The following is a 25,772-nucleotide window of genomic DNA, read 5'->3' on the forward strand; positions in this document are numbered from 1 at the left end:
TCCTTCTCCCGCTGCTATTCAACATCTACATGTACCTACTAATCAAACTCATCAAAAAACACGACCTAACATGCTCCAACTACGCCAACAATACTCAAATAATCTTCAACATACAAGATACCCAATAAGAAAACACCACACTAGAGAATTGCTTTTGTGACATATTCAACTGGATGAACCTCAACCATCTCAAAATCAAGCCAGGCAAAACAGAGATAATGATCGTATCAAAAAAGGGAGGAGACATAAACTACATCCCCTGGCCAAGAGAGCTCGGCACCACACCAGAACCATCATCAACTGTAAAAAACCTAGGGGTCCTGATGGATAACAATCTCACTCTAGAACCACAAGTAAACTCGGTAATCAAGAAATGTTTCTTCCTCCTGCTAGCAGCAAAAAGGATCCTACTGTTCCTGTCGTTCGCCAACAAAACACTTACCTTCATCGCTCTGATCATATCCAGAGTAGACTATGCCAACAGCCTATACCTGGGCATGCCCGAACGACTTCTAAAAAAACTGCAACGCATACAAAATGCAGCAGCCAGACTCCTCCTCAAGCTACCCCGAAGAGAACCCGCGCTAAAAATACTACACTGGCTACCACTAAAACAGCGAATAATGTTCAAGTCCATGTGCATCACGCACAGAGCAATACACAAACAAGGCGCAGAATTCCTAAGCGACACACTACGCCTACATCAACCAACAAGAACACTAAGATCAAGCACCGACATACGCCTGGAACCAAAACCCTACAACAGGAAAAAACTCGGAGGATCCTCTTTTTCCCACCATGCACCCAAAACCTGGAATGACCTACCTAAGAATATACGGAACACATCAAACCACCTAGCATTTAGGAAACTCCTCAAATCATGGCTCTTCACAGGGTAACCACAACGGAGACGCACCAGCATGCGCAGACATTACAACAAACAGGGCTTTAAGTGGGGTAAGAAATCGAGGGGGGGGCCTCATTTGGGGGCGTGGCTTGTGGGAGGGGCGTGGCCTAAAAAGTATGCAAATCGTAGGGTATACACACAAATATATATAAATGTTATATATTTGTGTGCGTACCTTACTATGGTTTGTGTACTATTCAAGCCATTTTTTCTAAACATAGAAATATGTAACATATTTCTACGTTTATAAAAGATGGCTTGCAAAGTACACCAAGCATAGTAAGGTACGTACACAAATATATAACATTTATATATATTTGTGTGCATACCCTACGGTTAGACTAGTTTTCAGGCCATCTTTTTGAAACATTTCAGGTTTATAAAAGATGGCTTTGAAAGTACACAATTCAAGCCATCTTTAATAAAGCTTTGACTACGGACAAAATTGTCCGTCGGCAAAGCTTTATAAAATATGGCTTGAAATGTGTACTTTCAAAGCCATCTTTTATAAACCTCGAAATATGTCGAGGAATCCCCAGGTTCACCAAGGGTTAAAGACGCCTCGGCGACCTGGGGAAACAAAGGGACAGTAAGTCAGTAACTGCCTCTGGTGACCTCTCGGGTGAGGGGTCACCAGACGTAGTTACTATGACTGACGGAAGTGGCAGCCAGTCACAGCATCGCTGTGGCTGGCTGCCATTTCTGTCAGCTTGCCTGACTTCATTGCAGGCGCATCTCCCGTCGCGGCTGCAGCCGCGACGGGATAATGCATCCTGCGATTCCCGCCAATGTTGCTGTAGGACGGGGCCCCGGCAGGGCCCCGGCTCAGTCCCACTTTTTGGAGACTGCCGGGGCCCGGCCCGGGCGGGCCCCGGCCCACTTTAAGCACTGACAACAAAGATGAAAATAACTCCAATCTCGGCCACTCCCAATCTGGACAAACACTCAAACCAAAGAACTAACCACTCGACAGAGCATAAGATATCATGGAAAATAGCCACAAAAGGAAGACTCCGGAGACTGATCACATACTTAGACCCAGACGAAAGCCCTCAAGTGACACACCCACTTGCACGTACCGGACGCACCATATCCAGACCGGCAGACGCATTTAGATAGAATTGAGAATATTAGCATGGCCACACTTGATGAAATTGTGGACATTGGCCTGCGTCACATCTAGAGGGGACTTTGAATGCTAGCATGCCCGCCCTTAGATAGAATTGTGAATATCAGCATGTCTGCATTTAAATAGAATTGAGAATATTAGCCTGCATCGCATCTAGATAGGACCATGAATGCTGGCATGCCCGCCCTAGGTGAAACCTGAATGCCAACATGCCCACACCTAGATAGATTTGTGAATATTAGCCTGCGTCGCATTTAGATAGGACTTCGAACGTTAGCATGCCCGCACTTATGCGTATCCTGAAGACTAGCACAGGCCACACCAAGAATTGTGGACATTAACCTCCGTCGCATCTAGATGCGATTGATTGAAGGACAGCAAGCCCGCGCCTAGATGAAACTTGAATGTTGGCGTGTGCCACACTTGGAATTGTGAACACCAGCCTGCGTAGCATCCAGATAGGGTTGCAAATGATAGCATGCCATCACCTGGACAGATTTCTAGACGCTAGCTTGCGCCGCATCTGGATGGGACTGTGAATTCTGGCTTGCCCACACCCAGATAGAATCCTAAACATTGGCCCGTGCTGCATCCAGATAGAGCTGTGGGGGTCAACTGGTGCCACACTGGGACAGAACTGCAAATGCCAACATGCCAAAGGTCAGGTAACCCACTAACCAATATAAGCTCAAACTCTGCATACTTATCTCACTCAAAAAACTCACACAACCATCTCTCGCACAACAAGCCGCACGCACTTCACAACACTGCAACAACACATAAGCCGGACAACAGCACACGCTGTCACCGAACAAATACCCGCACCAAAGCTCAGCATCTGGTGTATACCGAGTTGAAGCTGCCAACAGAACACCACTCCTCTCACTATCCTACTCCCGCTTCACCTTACTATCCCACCCCACCCAACTTTATCATTTACAGATCCGCCAGAGCGCCTGGTGACCAATTCCGTTGGTGACGGTGCGCGGTACAAATACCTTTAAAATTTAACATCTTAGCCTTTATTTCGTCTCCACCGACAAAGCGCATACTCACCAACTTTTCAAAAGTGCCTAACTTTGAAGGCCATTTTTTTTCTATATTATCTTGCAGCTACTGACTAAAAATGCATATTTTAAACCACATCACTGTGTGGAGACGATCACAAATCTGAATATGTTATTGTTGGATAAAGTGTGGGAAAATAGGACTTGACAATGGTATTTAAATGGTAATAAAGACAGTAATGTAAGTATTCCTATCCGGCAGGAGTGTTCGCCCGAACCAGAGATAACAATGGGACGATCTGAAGGGGAAGGGTTAAAAGAAAATATATTCAGTTTTGGCTGTAATGTGGTACTGTAAGTGCAGGCTATAAGGTCTAACTATAGGCATGGGAAGAGAAGATGGATGAGGGACACAGTATGTGGGTGTTTGGACTTTGTAACCAATCATCGCCATGCTGGGCCCTATGGCCACCCCACCCACTTCTTGTCCCTTGCTGCCCAAAACACACACTCCTCTGATCTATTTGAGGCATCCCTGTGTTCTTAGGGGAATGCCACTTTTATTTCTAAGCAGTCTTCTGAAAGTCACTGGCCCTCATTACAAGCTGGGCGCAAAGGGATACCGGGCACCGGTAATGACACCAGTGCCAGTAATCCCTTTGCGCCCTATTCCGAGGTCCCTTTGCGGGTCCCTCCCTTAATGCCTCATTTTAGCAGACGTTAAGGACGGGACCCGCAAAGGGATACCGGGGTCAATAACGGTACTGTAATTTACAGTACTGTTATTGCCGCCTCCCCATTGAGTCATTTGGGGGCATGAATGGGAATGGGGAATGGCTTTTCAAATTGGGATTTACCGGTCCCGCAATAGTCGGAATAGACTGGTAAGTCCCCATACCACCAAGTCGGTGGCGGTAACGGTATTGGTGCTAGTCATGGCGCTAATAGCGCCATGACTAGCACCAACCTCGGAAATGAGGGCGACTGACTTAACTGAATGTCTTTAGCAGCTCCTTGTGTAATAAAAACGTAAAAACCGATCATGCCTTCAGGCAGCTGATTCATAAGAAAACATGTCTATTATTATTATTATTATGATATTTATTGAGCGCGGACCTAGCTTTGAAAACCAACAGATCGCTTTACAGAGGTATACAACAATACAGATACTCAACAGAGCACTTAACAACAGTGCAGATGCATTATGGAGCGCATTTCAGAGGTAACAACAAAACCGACATACAGACGGGGTAGGGTACAGAGGGGTACAGCTGTACAGGGTGGTGAGAGGAGAGGGGCAGACGGCATCTAGCGAGTCAGGTGGTGCGGGGGCGATGTGAGAGGCGGAGAGATTCCTTGAAGAGGTGAGTGAGTCTTGAGCTCTTTTCTGAATTGTAGGGACGTGGGGGTGAGTGATGCTGACCGGGAGGAGGTTCCATAGTCTCGGGGTGTAGGCTTGTTTTCTGGTCCTTTCATGTTTGCCACAGTGAATTTCAAGTGTGCATATGTCCTTTCTGGTGGTGCGCTGTCTGCCAGAGATGCTGAGTTTCCCCACGAGGTAGCTGAGTGACTTGAGGGTGACTGCCTTATAGAGGATGCAGCAAGACTTGAAGGTGATTTTTTTGCATGAAGTGGGAGCCAGTGAAGGTCGATGAGGGCTGGGGTGATGTGGTTGTATCTGCGTAGACCCTTGAGGCGCCTGGCCACATGTAGGCTACTTTTCAGGGGCACAAGGGAGGACAATGGGAGGCCTTCTAGGAGGGCATTGCCTCCATCCAGGTGGGATTGGAGCAGTGCTTGAAGGTTGGATCGAAAGCTGTCCGGAGGGAGGAAGGGCTTGGCTTTCTGCAGGAGGAAGAGCTGATACCAAGATGTCTGTGCCTTGAAGGAGAGGTGTTTGTCGATGTGGACTCCGAGGGTCTTGGCGCAGGAGGTGAGCTCGGGTGTGAATGCCTCGGGGTTCATGATTGATAGCCAGGTTTGTATGTCTGGGTATTCGGTGCTGTTGATGAGGAGTAGGAATTTGGTCTTGGAGGGATTGATCTTCAAGTATGCACTGGATTTCCAAGACTGGATGAACGAGAGTTCGGTTTTGAGCCTGTGGATGTCCTTGATGGAGTCGATCTTGACGTATTGATTGATTTCGTATAGCTTTGTGATGGCGTATTTGTGGATGCTGTGTGTGTTATAAGGGCTCCCAGCGGCTCCATGTATAGATTGAAGATCACTGGGGAGAGGATGGTCCCCTGAGGGACTCCACAGGTAGCATTGGCGATCTAGAGGAGTCCATCTGAACAAACTGCTGGCGATTGGCGAGGTAGGACTTGAACTAGCGTAGGAGAAGGCCTCTGACCCCCATGCACCGATGTAGGTGTGTCAGTGAGCACCTGGTTAGAACAAGGAGGCAGGGTTGGTCGTCGTCAAGGATGTTGAGGGTGTCATCGACCACCTGTACAGTTGCCATCTCTATGCTGCATCTGGGTCTGAACCCGGATTGGTCGGTTTGGAGGAGATTGTTGGTGTTGCTGTAGTTGCTTGGCTACCGCTTTCTCTGGGATCTTACATAGGAAGGGAATATGGGTGATGGGGCGATAGTTACGTAGGTTGTTTGGATCCACAGTGGGTTTCTTTAGTAGAGGGAGGATTTATCCCGTCTCTAGGGTCGGTAGGCATTCTCCAACCACTGCCATAAAATGCCCATATACTAACACCATTTGCCAGCTGTTGCCATCTCTTATGCCAGGTGGTATCATTGGGGGAGTTCCGGGAACATGCCCATCGCCTGCCTACACAAAAGCAAAAACAGTTTTTCCAAAGGAAAGCATGGGGTAGCCTCCATTCAGAAATGGTAGAGACAATGACAGAAAACAAACTTGAAATGGGTCTGAGAGCTACCCAGACAAAAGTGCAATAGTGTAGAGTTAGCAAGAGTAAAGCTGGGGCCCATGCTAGGACTGTGCACCAGTACAAGGCAAGTAAATGCACACAGTGGGTCGGTCTGGCAGCTGTTAACTGCTGTTGCATTCGATCATTCTTCGAATTTGGGTATCGGCAGATGACGAGGACTATGCCATTGAATTGTGCTTTTTCTTGTACGCTAAGATCTTCAGTTAATGTTCACCCCGTGTTTCTTCATGTCGGCACAACCGTATGAGCTTGGTAGCTTCACCCAGCCCTTCATATTCTTTCTGGAGAACCTCTCATTATAAAAGGAGCACTTTGCTGACTTTTTGAATGAACTGTAATATTTGCAAGCTGTAGAAAATCATAGTGAGTTGAAGTCAGGATGCAGGAAGACTACTATGATCTAAGTCGGGGGGCGGGGGGGTCTGCATCCTGCGGCTCTTCATATGTTTTGGACTATGGCTCCCATGATCCTTCTCCATTGACTATGCTGGCTAAGGCTGGTGAAGTTGTAGACCAAACCTCTCGAGAGCCAAAGGGTGCAGACCACTGCTCTAAGTGGATGTTAGTAGACCGGGACATTAGCCTTGTAAGTGTACCTGATGTCTGCACTTACCCATGCACTTGCCACATGTTGGCCGTTACTTACTTATTGTTGACCTTTTCACATGTACTGCACTGTCCCTGCCCTCTTCCCACACACTTGCGTGATCTGAATGACACCTGGCCTAGTAGGATCGTTGTCTGTCCTCCCTTTGTTCCCCTCCCTTGCTTCGTCGCACCTTGAAACACTTGTGTATAGGCGCGTTATAAATGCCATATCATATCATACCGTGCAGGCCACTAACTGAACCTCAGCCATTGAGCTTTTTTTATGATATTTACCATTTACCAATCAATGGGTCAGAAATATTTTGGAACGCTTTACTGACTACACTGCTCCCATTGACACCTGGTCAATTGAACCCTCTGTTTTCTTTCCATTTGCCCCCACCTACTCTTTATCAAGTTCTGCATTTTGGGAAATGGGAATCAAGAGGTCCGGTGCTCAACATGCACCCCCCCCTATACATGATTGGAATAGCCATTGACTCTACCTTCTATTTCATCACAGCATCGAGTTTCTATTTGCACTGTAGTGGGAGCAATGATCTACTTAATGGTGCCAATCTCTAAAATGCTGGGTTGAATGGTATGTGGGACAATTGAGGAGAGGGCACCACAGTGGTGTAGAATACTGCAACTGTGACACTTCGCTATCGCTAAGCCTTTCGCCGGAAGTTGCTCCTCAACGGTGCATGACGATAACATAGGAAGATATGACTTTGCACGCCATTGCATCCCAAGAATACATTTAGGAGAATGTTGAGCCATGCACACCTCTGCTGTGTCTCATAACTCTCATCTAATTTTTTTTCTCCAGGTTCTGCGCTGGTTGACTGGTTGGTCTCCCGTAACTTTGCCTGCACGCGCTTCGAGGGCGTCACATTGGCGTCCATGTTGATAGTGGAAAACTTCATCAAGCCCATTGGAATAAGGAGCAATGAGGCGATGCGCACCGGCGACCTGGCTGAGCAGTTCCTGGACGACTCGACCGCGCTATACACTTATGTGAGTTGCGCCATAATGATCTCCGGGAATGTACAAACCTCACACCACCATTGGCCCAACGCTGACACTGCACTGTTTCGCTCCACTGTCCGTACCAGTGAGGCACATTATGAGGCAGATTCATGTCAGCTTGTACTTGCAGAGAAATGTAGGCAAACTGTTTCTTGTTTCAAGTCCTCATTAAGTGCGAGACAATGGGCCTCATGCCAAGTTTGCCGGTCCAGAAATAAGGATGCCGGTAAGCTCACTGGCACCCTTGTTTCTGGACCGGCAAACTACAGTTTTGCCTGCCAGAACCATTGTGCCCGACAGGTCTGACCCAGCCGGGCACAGTGGTCACGGTACGCAAAGCCATCATGGAAGCACCGGCACGTTAATAACAGTTCCGGTGCTTCCGTGTTCCCACTCCCATAGAGTCCTGTGGGACTCTATGGGAATGGGGATTAACAAAATTACCGGTGCGTGACTTCCCGGCCGCCGGACTTGTAATAGCCTGGTGGCACCGGGAAGTCCGGCGCCAGTGATTATTTACAGGTCCAGCGTCAAACCGCCGGTAGCACCGGCAGGGTTACTGCCGCACCCGTAATGAGGCCCATAACTTTCCTAAAATTAGAATCTTTTGCAGAGTTTTGGGGTGTCACTCGGGTGCATTGGCAAGACCATGTTACCTATTGGAGATTCGTTTCTATCACCTCTTAGTTGATGCACAACTTGGTTGCAAAACGGTCCCCTCCGGTAGACACAGATACCCGCCTTTTAGGGGACATCACATCATGAAGAGCCTGGGAAAGCTAAACTGTATGGTCACATTTGCCTTGTTTCCAAGCAGCGCATCATGAAATGGTTACATTCTAAGCCCTCTTTCCGAGGCTTATTGGTCTGTGGAAGCGGTTGAATTTTGAGGTTTGCAGAAACACCTCTCCTCTCTTGAGATGCTGAAGTAACTAAGCAGCTGTTGTATGTTTCCAGTGGTTGGACACCCGCAAATTTCTTCTCCAACACTGATGACAAATTCGATATACAAGGCCCTGTGTCTCATTCCGTTTAAACCCACATGAGCCCGCTAACGTCAAGGGCACTTTAATCAGTGCAGGGGCAGCGCAGAAGCACGCAGGCTTCTGCCTGTGCTATGCTTTTCATGCTCATCCTTGCTGCCTGTGATCCTTTGAGCAGTAGGATTTTTCCTTTGTTTCTAATTCCTACGACTCTAGATGTTCTTACTTTAGTCTGTGAAGTAGAATGTTTGAGAAAATGTGTCCGCCTGGTAATGCTGGATATCGACCTCTTCCAGACTATGATTAAAGATCGGCAACTGAAGCTGAGAGAGCGCAAAGCTGAACCATAGGGGTCGTTGAGGTAGAAAAGTCTACAGACATTTCCCTCCTACTTACATTCCCACTTAAAAATCATTCTGAGCAATTTGTATTAAAAATTCCACACCCATTTTTGAAATAATTGCATAGTTGAAACGACCTGCAATCGTTTTGCACAAGGGGAAAGGAATTGTGCAAATCGTTTTGTTGCTCAGGGTTCCCTTTTATGTTTGCATTGTGCCAGCATTAGGAATGATTTGGAAAATTCTGTAATGCAAACACAGTAGGCCTGATTCACCTACGGTTTTCCTATGGAATTGCACCATTATAAAAATGCTTCTGTGAATCAGTCCCAAGCATTTTCTGGAGAAAACAAATTAGTTCTACATTTGGTTTTTCAAAGGATTCGAATTACACATTATTCCGTGTTGTATAAAATATCTACATGAAAGGCAAATCCTATGATAATTTGGCACTATCACATAATTCCATTAGCCCTAAAGGAAATCTTTTAGCTCCCAATATGCACCACGTCATGTAGTTGGCTGCCGTGAGCTAGTTCTGTCAAGGTGTTTTCTGGTGCTATCCCTCTGCTCGAGCATTTGAAGTACTCTAGAGCGGCGACATGTGGCACGGCACCAGGAGGACCAGAACATTCCATCCAGTACAAGAAGGATAGGCAGTTTGGTCATCACTGGCACTGGTTTTGCCAATAATGGCAGTACCCCCACGTAAGGACATACTCCTGTTGGCTTTGACAATAATGCCATGCCATAATATGAAAGCATGTCCAATCTGGCTGCACCCAAATGCACGTCTATTGTGCTTGCTTTATCATAGATGCCCAGAAAACAATGTTAAGCCGCGGTAAGAAATGGCTAGTCTGGCTGCACCAAAGTGACAGTCGAGCCACATATAACACTTATCATGAGTCTTTTAATCCAGATGCGGCACCTTTTAATAAAATGATATCCCTTTCTCCACCCAAATCATCAGCCTGGGCCTGCACAAACCAAAAACAAGCACACGCATATACGCACACAGGATTCATTCAGCATTCACTAATTCACGCGTGCACCCATACACCAGACACGTACTCATTCACACACACATAACATACACATTCATACAAAATACATACCTTCAGCTCATGGTGGATGCTGCCAAACGCCGCCTCGCATAACCAAGGCCCTCCAGCGCACAAGAACAGATCATAGGAAGCACTCTGTGCTTCCTGGTTCCCGCTCATGTGCCAGGGACTGGAGCACTTGTGGGAAGGCTCAGGAGTGCCCCCTCGCACATTCAGACGACTGTTGGTCGTTAAGCTGTTGGTGCTCTTGGGTCATTTCAACAAGGCTGACATGAAGCCATCTTTATATCGACTGTTAAATTGTCCTATTGAGATCCCGAGACATCCCCGCACTCCCGTATAGAGGCACAAGAGATCCTAATGAACCACCCTCACTACTTGTTGACTCACTGCCTGAATAATTCCTTTCTTGTCGTGGTGCCCTGACTCATCCCCTGCCACGCCTCTTACTCCATCAGTGTTAACTTACCTGCCCCATGCATTTAACGCTCCCTGACATTTGATCACCTTTTCCCATGGTCAGTGGATGGTCAGACTCAGCGGCAGCTTCACTGCGTCAAACCTGCAGTGTCAAAACCTGCGATGACCGTGACCCACTGGCTGTAGAGCCAGGAGACCCAAGCTCAAATCACAATTTACCAGCTTCATGAAAGTTACCAGGCCAAGTTACGTCATCTCCTTGCGCTCCCATGATCTTACCTGTGAAAACTGAGTGCTCAGAGATCGGCTCCACACCAGTATAAACTCCGCATAGAAACAAGCCTTAGCAATACCAACCATGTGGGCTTTTGTGTAGGCATGGGAAAGGCACTGCCATAGTGGTATTAACTGACCATTGATGGTTGCAGGTTGGTGCAAAATGGTGCGAGTAGATAGGCCTCTATTAGCATTGCCTAGTAACTGCCTAATACGTATACACAAACCAAAACTGTTGGCTTTGCCAATGCTTATTTTAAAAGGACTTCAATGAAGGACATATATAGGTTATAAATCGGGTGGCAGAAGGCAGAGCTGTTTAACACATTTCTATTACACCACTAACAGGTTGACAACTCCAGTTGTTAACGCTCGGAAGACTGATTACAGCAAGCTCAAAGAGTTTCCATGAGGAGGCGTTTTGGGCGGGAGGGGCAGGAACTAGGTGGGAAAGGCCATAGGGATTAGCATGGCCATGAGCAGTCAATGGGTGGACAAATAACCAAACAACGCCTACGAGCTGTGTGTCCCTCTTCATAGGCCATTTCTCCCAATCTGTAATCCAATGCAATAGCTTCAGCCTATAGGTGGCGCAAGCACCACCTATATGCCTGAACTAAAAATCGGCCTCTTTCTTCTTATAATGATTCTTACAGTGTGCTTTTCTGTACCGTTAAGGCTGAAAGCAAGAAGAAAAAGAACAGCTTTAAGGAAGATTTCCAGCTGAACACGATGGAGTTAAGCGGCACAGTCCAGAAACAAGGCTACTTGGCAAAGCAGGTAAGGGAAATACGACTTTCAAATGAACTTTGATTTTAAAAGCAAAAGGCCAAAATCAGAAGGCTGCACGGAAGTGGGCTCCCATTGTATGCTGCGACCGTTTTATCCTGTGTCTTTAATTAGACCGTATTAACAATGGGTGCCACGTCGTACGCAGGAAATGACGTAACATGGTCGCGGCTACGCACATGCATTGGCACCGTCGTATAGCTGGGCAGTGTGATATTCGCTGAGATATTGCTACCAGCCGTCAGCAAGTCCACAATGGGCACATCTGCAAGGAAGTGACATTGTGACATCTGCGCACCCAGCACGCTTTTATTTATAGAGGGCTTTCTAATTGCGAAAAGTAGCCTGGTCTAAAACATGTCCTCCTCCCACGCACTTCTGCACTAAATAACAATAACATTAATAATCTCTCCTTGGACTTGGGCAAAACAACCTCAAAAACCTAGAATGGAAACTATATGATGGAGACATTTGTACTTCCAGCAGAACACGAGCACATGGCCAATTTCTATACTTCCATTTAAAACATTACCACCTTTTACCTTACACCACTGACATTGCCACCCTTTACCCTGCACCACTGACATGTCATTACCACCTTTTACCCTACACCACTGACATTACCACCTTTTACCCTGCACCACTGACATGTCATTACCACCTTTTACCCTACACCACTGACATTACCACCTTTTACCTTGCACCACTGTACAGAAACTTAAATCCTTTTCATGTCTCATCATCCCATCTATAAATCTCTTCAATATGGTTTGCCTCCAATGTAAAAATTGAGACACTTGCAAGGCTACGGTTTATATTTGAAGTGCTTCCGGTTGTTTGGCACGTGGCACGGACGAAAGGACTGCAGCGATTTCCATTGCGTCCATATGATCACGTGCCATGTTGTATTGCAAACGTGGCCCCCTATTGTTAGGTCTGGAGGAGACCCTTGAATATCCCCACGCTGTACAACTGTCGCATAGACGCCTGATGGAAGGTTATGTCTTGATGTCTGTTTAAGGTCTTGTGCCAGCAAAATCCTCGAATATAACTCATTCATTTGCTGAGTGAAATTCCACATCAAGGCACCTGGCTGCATCGGACACATTAGGACAACAAATTACAATAGGGGCATGAACAGAAACTAAAAAAAGCCAATCAAACATTAAAAGTGACAAATGAATTTCGGTAACCAAATCAAAACTGAATAGTAAATACAGTCCGGGAGTTGGAATGTGGAGGAGGTGAAAAGGAAGTCGAAGGGACATACGGGGTAGGGACCCCTCAATAAAGCGCTACAGAAGATGTACATTTTAGCCAAGCACATTTGCTTAGACCGGTTTGGCCATCGTGCATTTGAGAACGGAAGACATTCACCCGTGTATTCCACCCCAAGTCCTATAGCAATTTACAGCACTGAACCGGATCTCCACTTTTATGACGTAAACTGCCCAACAAGTCTTGGTGGTTTGGAATGGAGTTGTTTATAACATCAGAAAAGGGGTTTTAACTCTTTAGTTGCCATTGGGACATATAGGGCCTCATTACGAGTTTGGATGTAGCCATGCCCTTAATAAGGGCATGGCTACCCCCAAAACCGGGTACAGGTTCCCTGAATGGGGAAATACCGGGCCATTCTGACCTTGGAGGGCCCGGGTTTCCCCCATTCAGGGAACCCGGACCCAATCCATTTCCATTTGAGCCCCCATAGGGCTCAATGGGAATGGGGATGATGCTAACAATGGGCCTGTTAATGACGGGCCCGTTGTTAGCATGCTGGGCCGCTCGCGGGACCCGCTAAGGGCGTCTGGTAAAACCAGGCGTCCTGAGCGGGTCCCGCGAGCAGACCTTGTAATGGGGCGGTAAGGGGTCAACGGCTCTGGCACCTTTACCGGCGCCGTTAACCCCTTACCGCCCTCCTCGTAATGAGGCCTATAACCTGCAAAAAGTGCCCCATTTTGCCCTTACGGTGTGTTCATTTTAATTTGGGTAGTGAGGGGAGTAGGTCCTATGCCCCACTTCCCGGTGGCAGTGATGCACTGGTTGGTGGAGGGGAGAGCAGGCACTCAAAAGGTTCATATTAATGCAGGCAAAATGAGTTCTAGGCCTGTTTTCCATGCTGGGTTCATAGAGGGAAACCCCCAAAGCAAAAGGTTCCCCTAGATTTCTGCTCGACAAAGGAACCGTTGATAAATCCTCAATACACCCGCCTCCTAGAGTGAATCTTAAACTTTCGAACATGCTTTCAGAAGGATTTGGCCTGACTACCAATGTTCCAAATACGAGACAACCAAGGTTGATGTTATTGTGACCTTTTCTAGACCAATCCTGGCACTGCTTCAAGAGGTTTGTCAAGAAATGAGCGGTGCATTGACAATACACAGCCAATGCACATGGCTTTGGCCACATTCATCTCCAAATGAAGGCTACCGGGGTGAACAACCAGATTCTACCTGTGTGTGCAGGTCTCTTGGGGTCTGAGTGAAGTCCTCACCAGGAAGCGCATGTTTGCAGGAGCATTAGGCATTTGCCCTTTTCTGGTGGCAATATGCTTTGATTGCCCTACACTGACGCTACAGGCGCAAAAATCTCCGTTATATCACCACATCAGGCAATACAGTCATCAGGTACCTCTACGATAGCCCCACATCTGGCAATACAGTCAACAGTTACCTCTATGATATCCCCACATCTGGCAATACAGTCATCAGCTACCTCTATGATATCCACACACCTGGCCATACAGTCATCAGGACCCTCTACGATAGCCCCACATCTGGCAATACAGTCAACAGTTACCTCTATGATATCCCCACATCTGGCAATACAGTCATCAGCTACCTCTATGATATCCACACACCTGGCCATACAGTCATCAGGACCCTCTACGATAGCCCCACATCTGGCAATACAGTCAACAGTTACCTCTATGATAGCCCCACATCTGGCAATACAGTCATCAGTTACCTCTATGATAGCCCCACATCTGGCAATACAGTCATCAGTTACCAGTCATCCGTTAAAAGCCCAGAGAAGGCAGGACTCTCCGAGCGAGGCAGCGCGTGAGCGGAAGTGTCCAAAAAACGAGCACTAGGACACTTTAGAAGAAGGCGAGAGACTAGCTCCACTCACTCTCAAAGTGAAGTATCACGATAAACCTTGCCATCAATAAAGGAGAATGAAGAGGACGTCCTTAAGTGCAACAGTCAAGTAAAGAAATTAGTATAACGTGGATCTGTGACACCTTTTTTTTTTATCCCTTATCAGATTTAGTGTGCAATGGATGTAATTCCAAACCTTTGCTGAAACCAGAGAGAGCACTCCCTGCCCTGGAGACTGCGTGTGGGGAAAGACGACGATAACTAACCGGCCCTAATGATGGGGGGTGGGGGGGCATGATCTTTACGTATAGCACTGAAGTCCGAGGGTATTCCAGCATTCCTCCGTCTTAATGGTCACGTTGACACCTTTATTATCCAGTCCTGTCGTATATGTTTTTCCTGTCCCTGGTCTCTGTAACACTCTTACGCCATCATCCCTGGGCCAGCATACAATGTGCTCCTTATATTGTATGGCGCCTGTCGCAGGACTGCCCTGCTTATGGTCAACAGATTTTTATGTATCAACTATTTCCAAAAATAAAAAATAGTCATTTAGCTGATATATATTTTTGTATCTAATTTATTGTAAATTAGATTTTTGGGTGTTTATTTATGAGCTTGTCTATAGTGACTAGTGGAATAAACGAGGCAACATTCGACTGGTTATTGGTAAATACCACATGAAACCAGTACATGTGGCTAATCCACAATAAAGAACAATGGATGATCTTGGAAGCCAGTTACACAAATGGTAGCTGCATACTTTCCAGACAGGTGAGGAGTCAAGTAGCATCAAGAGGTGTAGGGGTGCATCCTGTGCCTAATAATCTTTCTCACCCACTGGTGTGGCAAGAAATGTCCTAATGCCGACCACGTGACTGCGCTGCTCATTGACGGCCCCTGGGGTGGCTAGCAATGCAGACAAGGGGGTCAGAAAAAAACTATAGGAACGCTTTGGTAACGGAGCAGGAAAGCCACAAGCGACAACTGTTCTCACTGATGCTGTGAAATGTCCCTGCTCAAATGTCCTCCATATAACGCAGTTCTAGGATAGGCCTAAAAGAACACACGCAGCTTCCACTGTCTAGTTACATGCAACCGGTAGTAGGCCAGACTCAGAAACCTTACCATTGCAATAGGTGCAGCACTGCTCGGGACAGTATGCAAAATGGCATGCACATTGCGATTTGCACACAATTCATTTTACACTCTGTGCAATTTGTACCTATCACACCTTGAGTTGTAAATTCCCTGATTTACAAAGATCATATAACAGGAGGCAAGTCCCTAGAGGTCAAATCCAACCTCGGATGGAAAAAAGTACATTTTTATTGTTTTACATTTGTGGGAATTTTATAATAAAGATGACCTCTGCTATAGCGCAGGCAGTCTTGATTCTATTAAAAACACAGGCATACATTACGCTTAAACTTCCTTTATTCCACTCTTTCAGCAGATTTCTATCTAACTTTTCTCTTATTTCTTGGTAATTTTATTTTGGGACCAAAAACTTACCAAAACCAAGCTGGCATCACACATCCCATGAACAACAGTCTCTGGTAGTGCTTCAGTCCATTTATTGTCTCTGCTCTCCATTAATTACTTCCTGCCCAGGTCCTTTCCTCTTCTTTTGATTCCCTCCATCTGACATCCGGCAAAATGAAAAATGAACGCCTCTGATGTCCACTTGCTGAGTCTGACCTGGAACGGAGCCGAACAAAACATCCCTCGCCACGTGCCCACAGCTCCATCAACGACCACTCGACACTCTCACTCGCCAGGGCTCATTCTGCCTTTTGGTCATGCCCTGTCAAACAAATCACATGTACTAAGAGGCAATGAACCACAAAGATATTCAACAGCATTATTAGCACAGCATAAATCCCAATGCCCTTGCATCCCTGTATGGGATAATACTCACCTCTGTGTCTTTAATAGAATCAAGACTCCCTGCTCTATAGCAGGGGTCCTCTTTTATTGGTTGTGAAGACCGGATGTAAGCCTTATGTTTGGTGAAAGCTACGCTACAAGCGCTGCTACGCTTGCTATCGGCTTAAAATAAAATGTCTTACAAGTGGCATTGCTGGACCAATCTGCTGCTCCCAAAATGAAGGCTGGCTCTGGCCCCAATGGCCTTGGACTCCATAGCGCCCCTTACCGAATGCACCCCAAAACGCATTGCATCTATGCATGCTAGGCTCATGATTTCTCGCACCCATCTGGCTATCGTTGCCGTCGCTACCGCCTTAACGGTTTCCTATTCATAATAAGCAACTGGGAAACGCTGTGCGTTCTCACTTCACTTGTCCTAGCTTCATACTCCTTGATACAGTTAGCTACGCACAACTTGGGCTGTTTTTGGAAATAGGGATACGAGAACTGCAGAGTGGCTCTTCGTTCTCTTAGCAATAGAGAAGAAGACTCCTTACTGACAGTCTTCCTATCCACCTCAAGAGCCTTCACATCTGCCACTCCTCTACAGTACACCAAACACAGTAGCATGGCTAGCTTCCCTGACAGTTGCTGATCTGAGAGATCCTCGCTCCGAGGCCAATCCAAAAAGAGCTACAAAACTGCATTCATGTCCCACAGCTGTCTGTATTTAGGTGTGGGGGCTTGCAGAACTTCACGCCACACAGTAGTCTCACTACCGCTGGGTGTTCTCCCATCAGGGCCCCTTCCACCGGGTTGTGTCCTGGCGAAATAGCAGACCTGAACCCCCACAGTCCTGAAAGCTTTGCCCCCCCTCCTTTGCCAGTGAAGCCAAGAAATTCAGCACCTGCACTTAAGGAACCGAAACGGGACAAATAATTGCGCTGGCTGCACCATAGGCACCATCTTCGCCATGCCGCATCATGGCTCCTGAGGTTAGAGGGGGCCCACGACTGCTTGATAAAATCGGCAGCCAATCCCTAAATGCCTGGAAGACTCCATCTGCTCCCGAAACCCTGTCTTTGTCAGAGGATGATAGTTCCCTGACAGATCTGACAGGAGATCCTGCCTGAGCGGTATCACCCGCAGAAATTCTGAAGAATGTTTCGATCAGATTTGGAAACCACACTTATGCCTTCAGTTCGGGGCTACTATGACGACTTCTTCCTTCTCTCAGCGAATCCTCACCAGGGTCCTGGCTAGCATCATGAAAGGGGAAAGGTGTAATGAATTGCACCCAAACAGGACTGTACAAAGGCATCCACTCCCTGCACTTTCGGGTCCAGCCTCCAACTGAATAACTTGGCTAACTGACTGTTCAATCTGGAGCCGCTATCTGATCAAAGACCGCTCTGTGTAGCATCCAGTCACTGGAGTCATGCCAGTGGTGGGAGTTCCAATCCGCTACCACGTTCGGAACTTCCTGCAGGTATTCTGCTGTCACTGAGATTCTCCGGTCAAGGCAGTAGTGCCAGAAGTCTTTGTCGGCTCTACTAGCATCCTTGAGCGGGTCCTCCTAAGCGATTAATGTAACGAACTGCGGAAATGTTGTCCATGCTGAGAAGAAAACAACACTCTGCTCTGTCCTTTGAAAAACCTTCACTGAGAAAAAGCCATCCGCAGCAATGGATGTGGAGGGACGGCTCCTCCTGCAACCACACACAGCCCTTTTTCAGCTGGCCGCATCTTGTGCCTCAGCCGGCCCTGCTTGCGTCGTATTCTATAATCGGCTCTGGGACATCCCCAAAGATTGCCTGGCTGTTCCAGGCTTCTATGTTTTGGAGCCACCATTCTAATTATATCCTCCCCTCCTGATCTAGCGGTATTAACTGATGGTACCCTAAGCCGTCGCGCAGATGTTGGATCTTCAGCCTCTGCAGCGCCCTCTAGTGTAACGGGCCCGTGAAGATTGCTTGGATAGAAGCTGTTAAAATAATGACAATCCTCGCTAAGGCTCGTAAGTATATTAGTTTACTCCAATGCTGCTTTCAACTGCTTCTTTATAGCTCTCATCTTGAGAGCTGGAAGCTCCAGGGTCGCTCTCATAGCATTGACAAGGAAGTCCAGAAATTCCATACACTGTCTGGGGACTAGTTCAGACTTTTTCTGGTTTATCAGGAAACCTAGAGACGTAAGGAGCTGTGATGCCCACTCCATCTGCCTGATGAGCGCTCGCTTGTCACCCGCTAACATGGGAATATCAGCTCCGGTATCTGCAATGCTCTATGGCTATCGGGATTGTCAGATAGGCGTCTTTTAGGTCTAACCTCACCAACCAGTCACCTTTCCAAAGGATGTCTCTGAGGAGGTGAACTCCCTCCATTATGAAGTGCTTGTAAACCAGCCATCCGAGTTCCTTCAGGTTGATGACGGGCCTCGCCTTCTCCTTCCTGTGCACTAGAAACATGGCGCTTATGAAACCTGTCGCTGTCTCGTCCCTGCGCTCTAGAGTGCCTTTGCTCGCTAGCAGTCTCGGCTCCTTCTCTAGTAGCCTGCACTCCTCCTGCACCTGCACTAGCTGTCTGGGTCTGACTCTTTGTACTGGCTCTGCCATACATTCCAGTCGGAACCCTGCCACTGCCTGCAGTAGCCAAGCATTGCTGGAAAGGTTTTGCCAACATTCTTAAGTACAACACATTCCTCTCACCTGCTTGGGCTCCTTGGTGCCAGTAGTAGCCTCGTCCTCTACGTCCTTGACCGCCACGTGCTTAGAAAAAGGCCTCTTGATGGTGCGACTCCCAATAATGAGGCCTTTTCTGTGAATGGAAGCAACCAGACGCGAGACCACTACTGCGGCCGTTACCTGCAAAAACTCTGGCCGGGAATATCTTGTTAATAGAGGTCTTTGTTTTCTCGCGGGCTGTATCTATGCTCTCAAATCTCCCAATTCTTTTACGAATGCTTTGCCAAATAAGAGGCCTTTGGTGGCTTTGCCTGCTTCATACGAGGCTAGGTCACCTAGCTCAGAATACATTTTTAATGGACTACTGCTCCTTCTCTCACATGACCGGGTGCAATTTGCATTCCCCAGGAGACATTCAGCCCTTTGCGCCGAGTTTGCTAATGTCTCAGGGTCCACTGGCTCTCCTGTATTCCTGGCCCTCTCTGTCAGATCCATGATCTTAGCCATTGGCCCCGCCAAATCTGAGTTTGCCCTGGCATGCCTTCCATGCCCTGCCCATGCCTTTTCTGAGGTCTCTGGATGCCTTGGATAAAAAGGTCATCTTGGGCTCGAGCGCCGGATTCTCTGCCACTTTCCCCAGCAGTTCCGGGTGGGGACATTCTGAGTCACGTAAGAGGCCACCCTCAGTGATGGCAACCAGTCATTAGATCTGGGGTGTACTATGTCAGCTCATCTTTAGGCACGTTGAAGTTTTTTTTTTTACACTTCCTCTTCCCACTCTCAGATATCAGAGAGAATCTTTAATCTGGCATGTCCGAGTCTGTCAGAGTCTCTTCCCCTATATTTTGCACCCCTGGGGAAGGGGTAGTAGGCTTGGCATGGTCGACCGCTTCATGAAAGCGCCTTTAAGCTATTTGAACGCATCGACAGACTCGGGAGGCTTACTTCTTCCCTCCTTCACTGGATCCAGGGGAGTCAGATCTTTCTCGTAAGGATCTGCTCCCTCCCCTTAAGAGGCTCCTCTTTATGAGGTTGGCTAGAGGATGTGCTGTCATCCACATTAGGGCCTTTCCTCTTCAGGCCATCGCCAATTAAGCATTTGAGTGCTTCAATCCTCCTTGGAGACGGTGCAGTCCTTGTGTGACTGCGTTAACCAGGGAATCTCCCAAAACTCTCTTGAAACTGAGTCCAGTCAGTATCATCTTCTAACATTACCTGGTCCTGGCTCCCCTCACTCCTGTCATCTGACTCCATCTTATGGCTCACCAATATAAAATAAAGTGCCAGGTCACCTGAACGCAGCAGGCTGAATGGCACGTCCTCTGTGAGGAGGTGGGGGTAGACGGTGGGGATGTGCAAGCTTTACACAGCTCTCTGCACCTTAGGCTGTACCTAGCTCCCTGCTAGGAGATGAACAATGTGTGGCTTTATGCCAAAGGACTCTACAGGTTTCAGGGTCCTATTTGCAACCTTAGAATTGTCCACGTTCTTCAAACCTTTTGCTAATAGCTCTTTGTATCCCCTTCCTGAGCTGCTGCGGTGAGCTGAACGATCGTAGTGCACTTATGAATTGTGTGTCATGTGTCTGCTCATCTGATGTGCCCCCCTCCGCGTTGCTGTGCTGCAGCACTGCAATAATCACAATTATTTGTTCCATTGGAACGGAAAGCCGATGCTTGAATGACCGGCATTATCTGTATTACGCGTGCACTGCATACTGACTCATGCTTTGGACGCGCGCGGCCGAGGTGAAGCCGGAAGTCTGCTTCGCCTAGCAGCTGCTCCGCACTGGGGGTGCAATCCTGAGGAGCGCAGCTGGGTGCCCAAGTATGAGCTTGATTCTCACTGGTCCGGCTGCGCCTCCAAGGATGAAACTAATTAAATGAAATGCTGCCCTAACTAATATTCTGGCATTTACCTCCCACGCTGCGCACTACAGTGTTGTAAACGGGTTGTAAAAAACAATTGCTCTGGTAAAATCAATTGCCATTACACATGCTCTCTCCCAGAAAGGAAAAACACTAGGAAAATATACTGGCCCTCATTACGACCTTGGCGGAGGACCATGGTGCTATTAGCACCATGGTCCATGGCGCTAAGGTTGCAATTCCGCCATGGTGGTTGGCGGACTTACCGCCCCATTCCGACCTTGGCGGGGCGGTAAGTCCCCAATCCCCATTTACCCTTCCCCATTCCCATTTTTGCCCCATAGGGCATAATGGGATTGGGGAAGGCGTTAATTACGCCACCGCAAATTACGGTGGCGTAATTAACTCCATGGTCCCTTAGCGCCATGGATTTTAACACCTGCTAAAAGCAGGTGTTAAATCCGCCATGGCGCTAAGGGACCTCGTACTCGGGCGGTAAGGGTCAGCACTGTTAACGCTGGCGTAAACCCCTTACCGCCTGGGTCGTAATGAGGGCCACTGTAAGATTTGCAAATATATACTTTGTTGGAGGTATGATAAGAGGCCCTTGGCTGCAAGATGAGCACAAAAAGAAGAGGAAAGGACTTAGGCAGGAAGTGACTAGTGGAGCCCAGAGACAGGAAATGGACTGCAGGACTACCAGAGACTCTGGTGTTCATCGGATGTGTAGTTCCAGTTTGGTTTTGGTGTGTGTTTTGGTAAAACATAAAATAAAAATAAATTAAAAGTTAGATTTAAATCTGCTGGAAGAGTGGAATAAAACAAGTTGAAGCATAATGCTCGCCTCCGGTCTTGACTTAGAATTGCAATACATACACATTCCACAATACATGACCCATTTATGATGGGCTTGCGGGAAAAAAAGAACACTTGATCCCATTTAATCACTATAAATAATGTAGCTAAATATGTAAGATTATAAAGAGTAACCCAACATCTGCCTTAGGCAATTTCATCTAAGCAGATAAAACGGAGCAAGACAGGCTATAAAATATACCATACATTGTATTGTATTGTATTATATTTTGTTTTTATATAGCTCTCTTTCCCCACTTGTGTGGCCTCAATGCACCTTTTTCTTGGTTGGAACGCCCTTGGTAACCGTAGTCGATGTGGTTAGAGATTCTAGGGGATTAGCTTCGATGAGTGTGTGCCATTCTAAGACTTGGGTGGTTGGCAAGGCTCAACTAAGCAGCTCAGTAGAGGGCAGGCACGTGGGTGGGTGCTCTTTTGAGGGGTAGAAAGAGGTTGCTGTTGTCCAGAGAGCCTATGTGAGGCCAGCTATACCGGGTTCCTTCCGGGAGGTGGTCGCTGTATGCTAGTGGCAGAGGTGTTGGGGTACATCAGGTGTTTCAGTCTGGACGGTTATGTGTGAAACTAGGCCGGATGTGCTTAGCCGTAGACGTGTTCTATTTTTCATGGATGTTTGGCCATGCCTGCAGCCTGTGTTCACGCTAGTGGTGTGAGCTATACGTACCGTAGGCTGCGAGATTGCTTATATGTCCAGATCTAGAATTGAGTCCCGTAGCAAAGGTCCTAGGTTTCATCCTGTAGCCAGTATCGGTGCATAATAAGCAAACAGTCAAATAACCTAGATAATAGGTTATTGACTGACCAAAAACACCACACTCACAAGTTTACCTGAATGTGGTGTCAAACCTTGGAGAAACTGGATCTCTTTCAGAGATTATTTTTTTAAAGTAGAATTTGCTCCCTCTGATTTGCCCACGTCCAAAATCCGACTTTCGTCCGGTTGGAACGAGGGCAAACTGCTAGAAGAGCAGATTAATTGCTCCTCTAGTGTGAACAAGGCCATTCCAATCGAGTTTTGGGGTGTGCCGCCTCTTTGCATCACCAGGGCATTGACTCTTCTATGGACCCGCTCAATCCACATACGCAAAGTGAGTGCAAGCGTGGATTCACCCACTTCTGCATATGAAGCTGTAGACCTCCATCTGCGAAACAGGGCTGCAGGTTACACACATGGCTTTTCTGTACAACCAGTCTAAAATGGCTGGTTTTGGTGCTTGGTGAATTATTTACGTGGGCACAATTTGTACCCACAAGTACTGTCCAGGGACACATACTTTGGGGATTGGGACTCCAGTGTAGATTCTGCAGCCCATGACATGCGTGATGACACCATCCTTCAGGGTGTCCCTAAAAGTGAGACCCTTGCTTTGTCTCTTTTATAAAACCAGATTAAATTCCACCAACACTTGTTTTTCCGACGACTGCTTGCTCAAAATAGAAGTGTTTATTGGTAACAGAATAGTAAACCTGGTCCGAAGAGCCCTACGTTCAATCTGGGCTCTCACATTTACTTTCAGCAGCAAACTAGCAAAGAGAATGGACCTCTTGCTGCCTCTGAACCATAATTGTAGGTTTTCATTGCGAACTATCAAAGGACACATTACCAAATAATCCCTCAAGACTCTATTAGTGCTGAGGATAGTAAGGCGTATGCCTACACGGGGTAGAAAGGAGTTCACTACTTACAGAGAGCCCTTGGAGTGCATATTTTCACATGCTTTCAATTTGTTTTGCTATGTAATTATGTAGTTAGCTCTTTGCTCAGTCCAGGTGTACATTTTCCTTTCTCAGGGACACAAAAGGAAAAACTGGAAGGTGCGGCTCTTTGTTCTGAGGTCAGACCCGGCTTTTCTTCACTACTACGATCCCACCCGGGTAAGTCCTGGCGAAACTGGTTCTTTAATTCTTTCAGGGTGCACCTCAGGACAAAAGGGAACTTTTCTTGATTAGTTGTATTCGTCCTGTAAAGTTCTAATATGCGTGCTTGGGGTCCCTGCCTTCCAGCAACATTGCAGTGCTTGGGGTCCCTGCCTTCCAGCAACATTGCAGTGCTTGGGGTCCCTGCCTCCCAGCAACATTGCAGTGCTTGGGGTGCCTGCCTCCCAGCAACATTGCAGTGCTTGGGATAACTGCCTTCCAGCAACATTGCAGTGCTTGGGGTCCCTGCCTTCCAGCAACATTGCAGTGCTTGGGGTCCCTGCCTTCCAGCAACATTGCAGTGCTTGGGGTCCCTGCCTTCCAGCAACATTGCAGTGCTTGGGATAACTGCCTCCCAGCAACATTGCAGTGCTTGGGGTCCCTGCCTTCCAGCAACATTGCAGTGCTTGGGGTAACTGCCTTCCAGCAACATTGCAGTGCATGGGGTCAGTTCTATGTGGTTATGTGGGAGATCTCTAATGTGTGGGGATTCGGGGGCCGACTTAGGATAGCAGTGTAGAAATGTGACATGTTAGATCGGACCCTTCATTATTTTGTGGGTACCTGTCCACAGTTGTTGGGGGCCAGGCCCTTATTGAAGGGCTGGGTGGCAGGCGGGGGTGGGGGGGGTTGCATAGCTGATCCCGGTGCTATCTGGTTAGAGAGAGCCTCTTAAAAAGGTGAGTCTTCAGTAACTTTCTGAGGGGAGCCAGGCAGGGTAGGTTGGTTCCTCATGTGTGGAATTGAGGCGTTGCAGAGATATGGACCCAATATAATCAATTTTCCTTGCGCTTCTTACTGTTGATGTCAACTGGGGACTTGTAGTCCCTAAAGGAAGATTATAATGCGTGTCATTATTCCTGTCAACGTCCACTCACTGCAGTGTTCTGTTGCATGGCTTTGTTTTTCAATGCCCTCTCCTCAAAGTTATTTGAGCTGGGTTCTGGGTCACCTTTCCTGAAAATATTATTTCTGAGTTTTTTTGCAGATTGTTTATTTCCGTCGTTGTGCTGCTTCTCCTCGTTTTAACTTAACTGGTAAAATGTTGATATCTCTTAACAGGAGGATAACAGACCAGTTGGCGGCTTTTCTCTGCGCGGGTGCCTTATTTCTGCTCTCGAGGATAATGGGGTACCATTTGGTAAGTTTTCCTCCCCAATCCTAAGAGCTTTTTGGAAGATTCATTAACTAAGTTATTAGAAGTGCAGTGAAGTTGCAGAGGAACAGCGCCTGTTGGTTCAGGGCTCTCTTTTGAGCCACCCCCTCTATGAACTATTAAACAAAAGACTGGCAATAAAACATTGCAACCACTCCTGGAAATGGAACTAAAGCCCCCCAGCAACATAGTGCAGCGAGGCAGCTCAAACCAGCCTAGTGAGTTTTGAGGGAGAGTGGAGGTCAGTTGTCCCTCCCTTAAAAAAACATCTCTTAAGTAATGGATTGAAATGGTACAATTGTACATCATATATGGCTAAAACCGCGTACAGTCAGTACTTGAGGGTAACACATGGAAAAATCCAGTAGATGCCATGACACCAACAGTACACAAAAGCATTTTACAACAAATTGTCATGATGCTTCTGCCCACAATGTATGCCAGCACTGCCGCTGTGAAGGACGTGTTTATGATGCCTGTGCCAGCAGTATGATATAATTGTCGCAATGACGTTCAAGGAGCTGGTGCCTGCAATATGTTCTCCACTAATATATGTAAGCATTGCCGCTGTAAAACATGTTGATTATGCTTTTGTCCACACTATACGACATCAATTTCATTTTAAAAGGCTTTCATGAGGCTAGTCCCACAAGGTGTGTCATCATTGCTACCGTAATACACCTTTATGATGCTGGTGGCATTAATATACGTCATCCCAGCCATTTAAAATCACGTTCATGACGGTAGTGCCCCCCCCTCCAATATGCCATCCTTGCCACTTGAAATTAATTTCCTGATGCTGATAAATTAATTTTCCTTGTCCCCAACCCCAACACACACGCGCGTGCGCACAGAT

General features: G+C 47.2%; 1 protein-coding gene across 1 annotated transcript in view; it reads left to right on the forward strand.

The window, feature by feature from the left end:
* PLEK2 (pleckstrin 2) overlaps positions 1-25,772 on the forward strand; it is a 60,951-nt gene that overhangs the window by 29,866 nt on the left and 5,313 nt on the right. Inside the window, exons 5-8 of the mRNA XM_069638723.1 lie at positions 7,371-7,558; positions 11,336-11,437; positions 23,635-23,718; positions 24,823-24,901. Coding sequence (XP_069494824.1) covers positions 7,371-7,558; positions 11,336-11,437; positions 23,635-23,718; positions 24,823-24,901 — 453 coding nt within the window. The remainder of the gene's footprint in view (positions 1-7,370; positions 7,559-11,335; positions 11,438-23,634; positions 23,719-24,822; positions 24,902-25,772) is intronic.

This window comes from Ambystoma mexicanum, chromosome 14, assembly GCF_040938575.1.
Source record: "Ambystoma mexicanum isolate Mex_15411 chromosome 14, UKY_AmexF1_1, whole genome shotgun sequence".
Lineage (NCBI taxonomy): Eukaryota > Metazoa > Chordata > Amphibia > Caudata > Ambystomatidae > Ambystoma > Ambystoma mexicanum.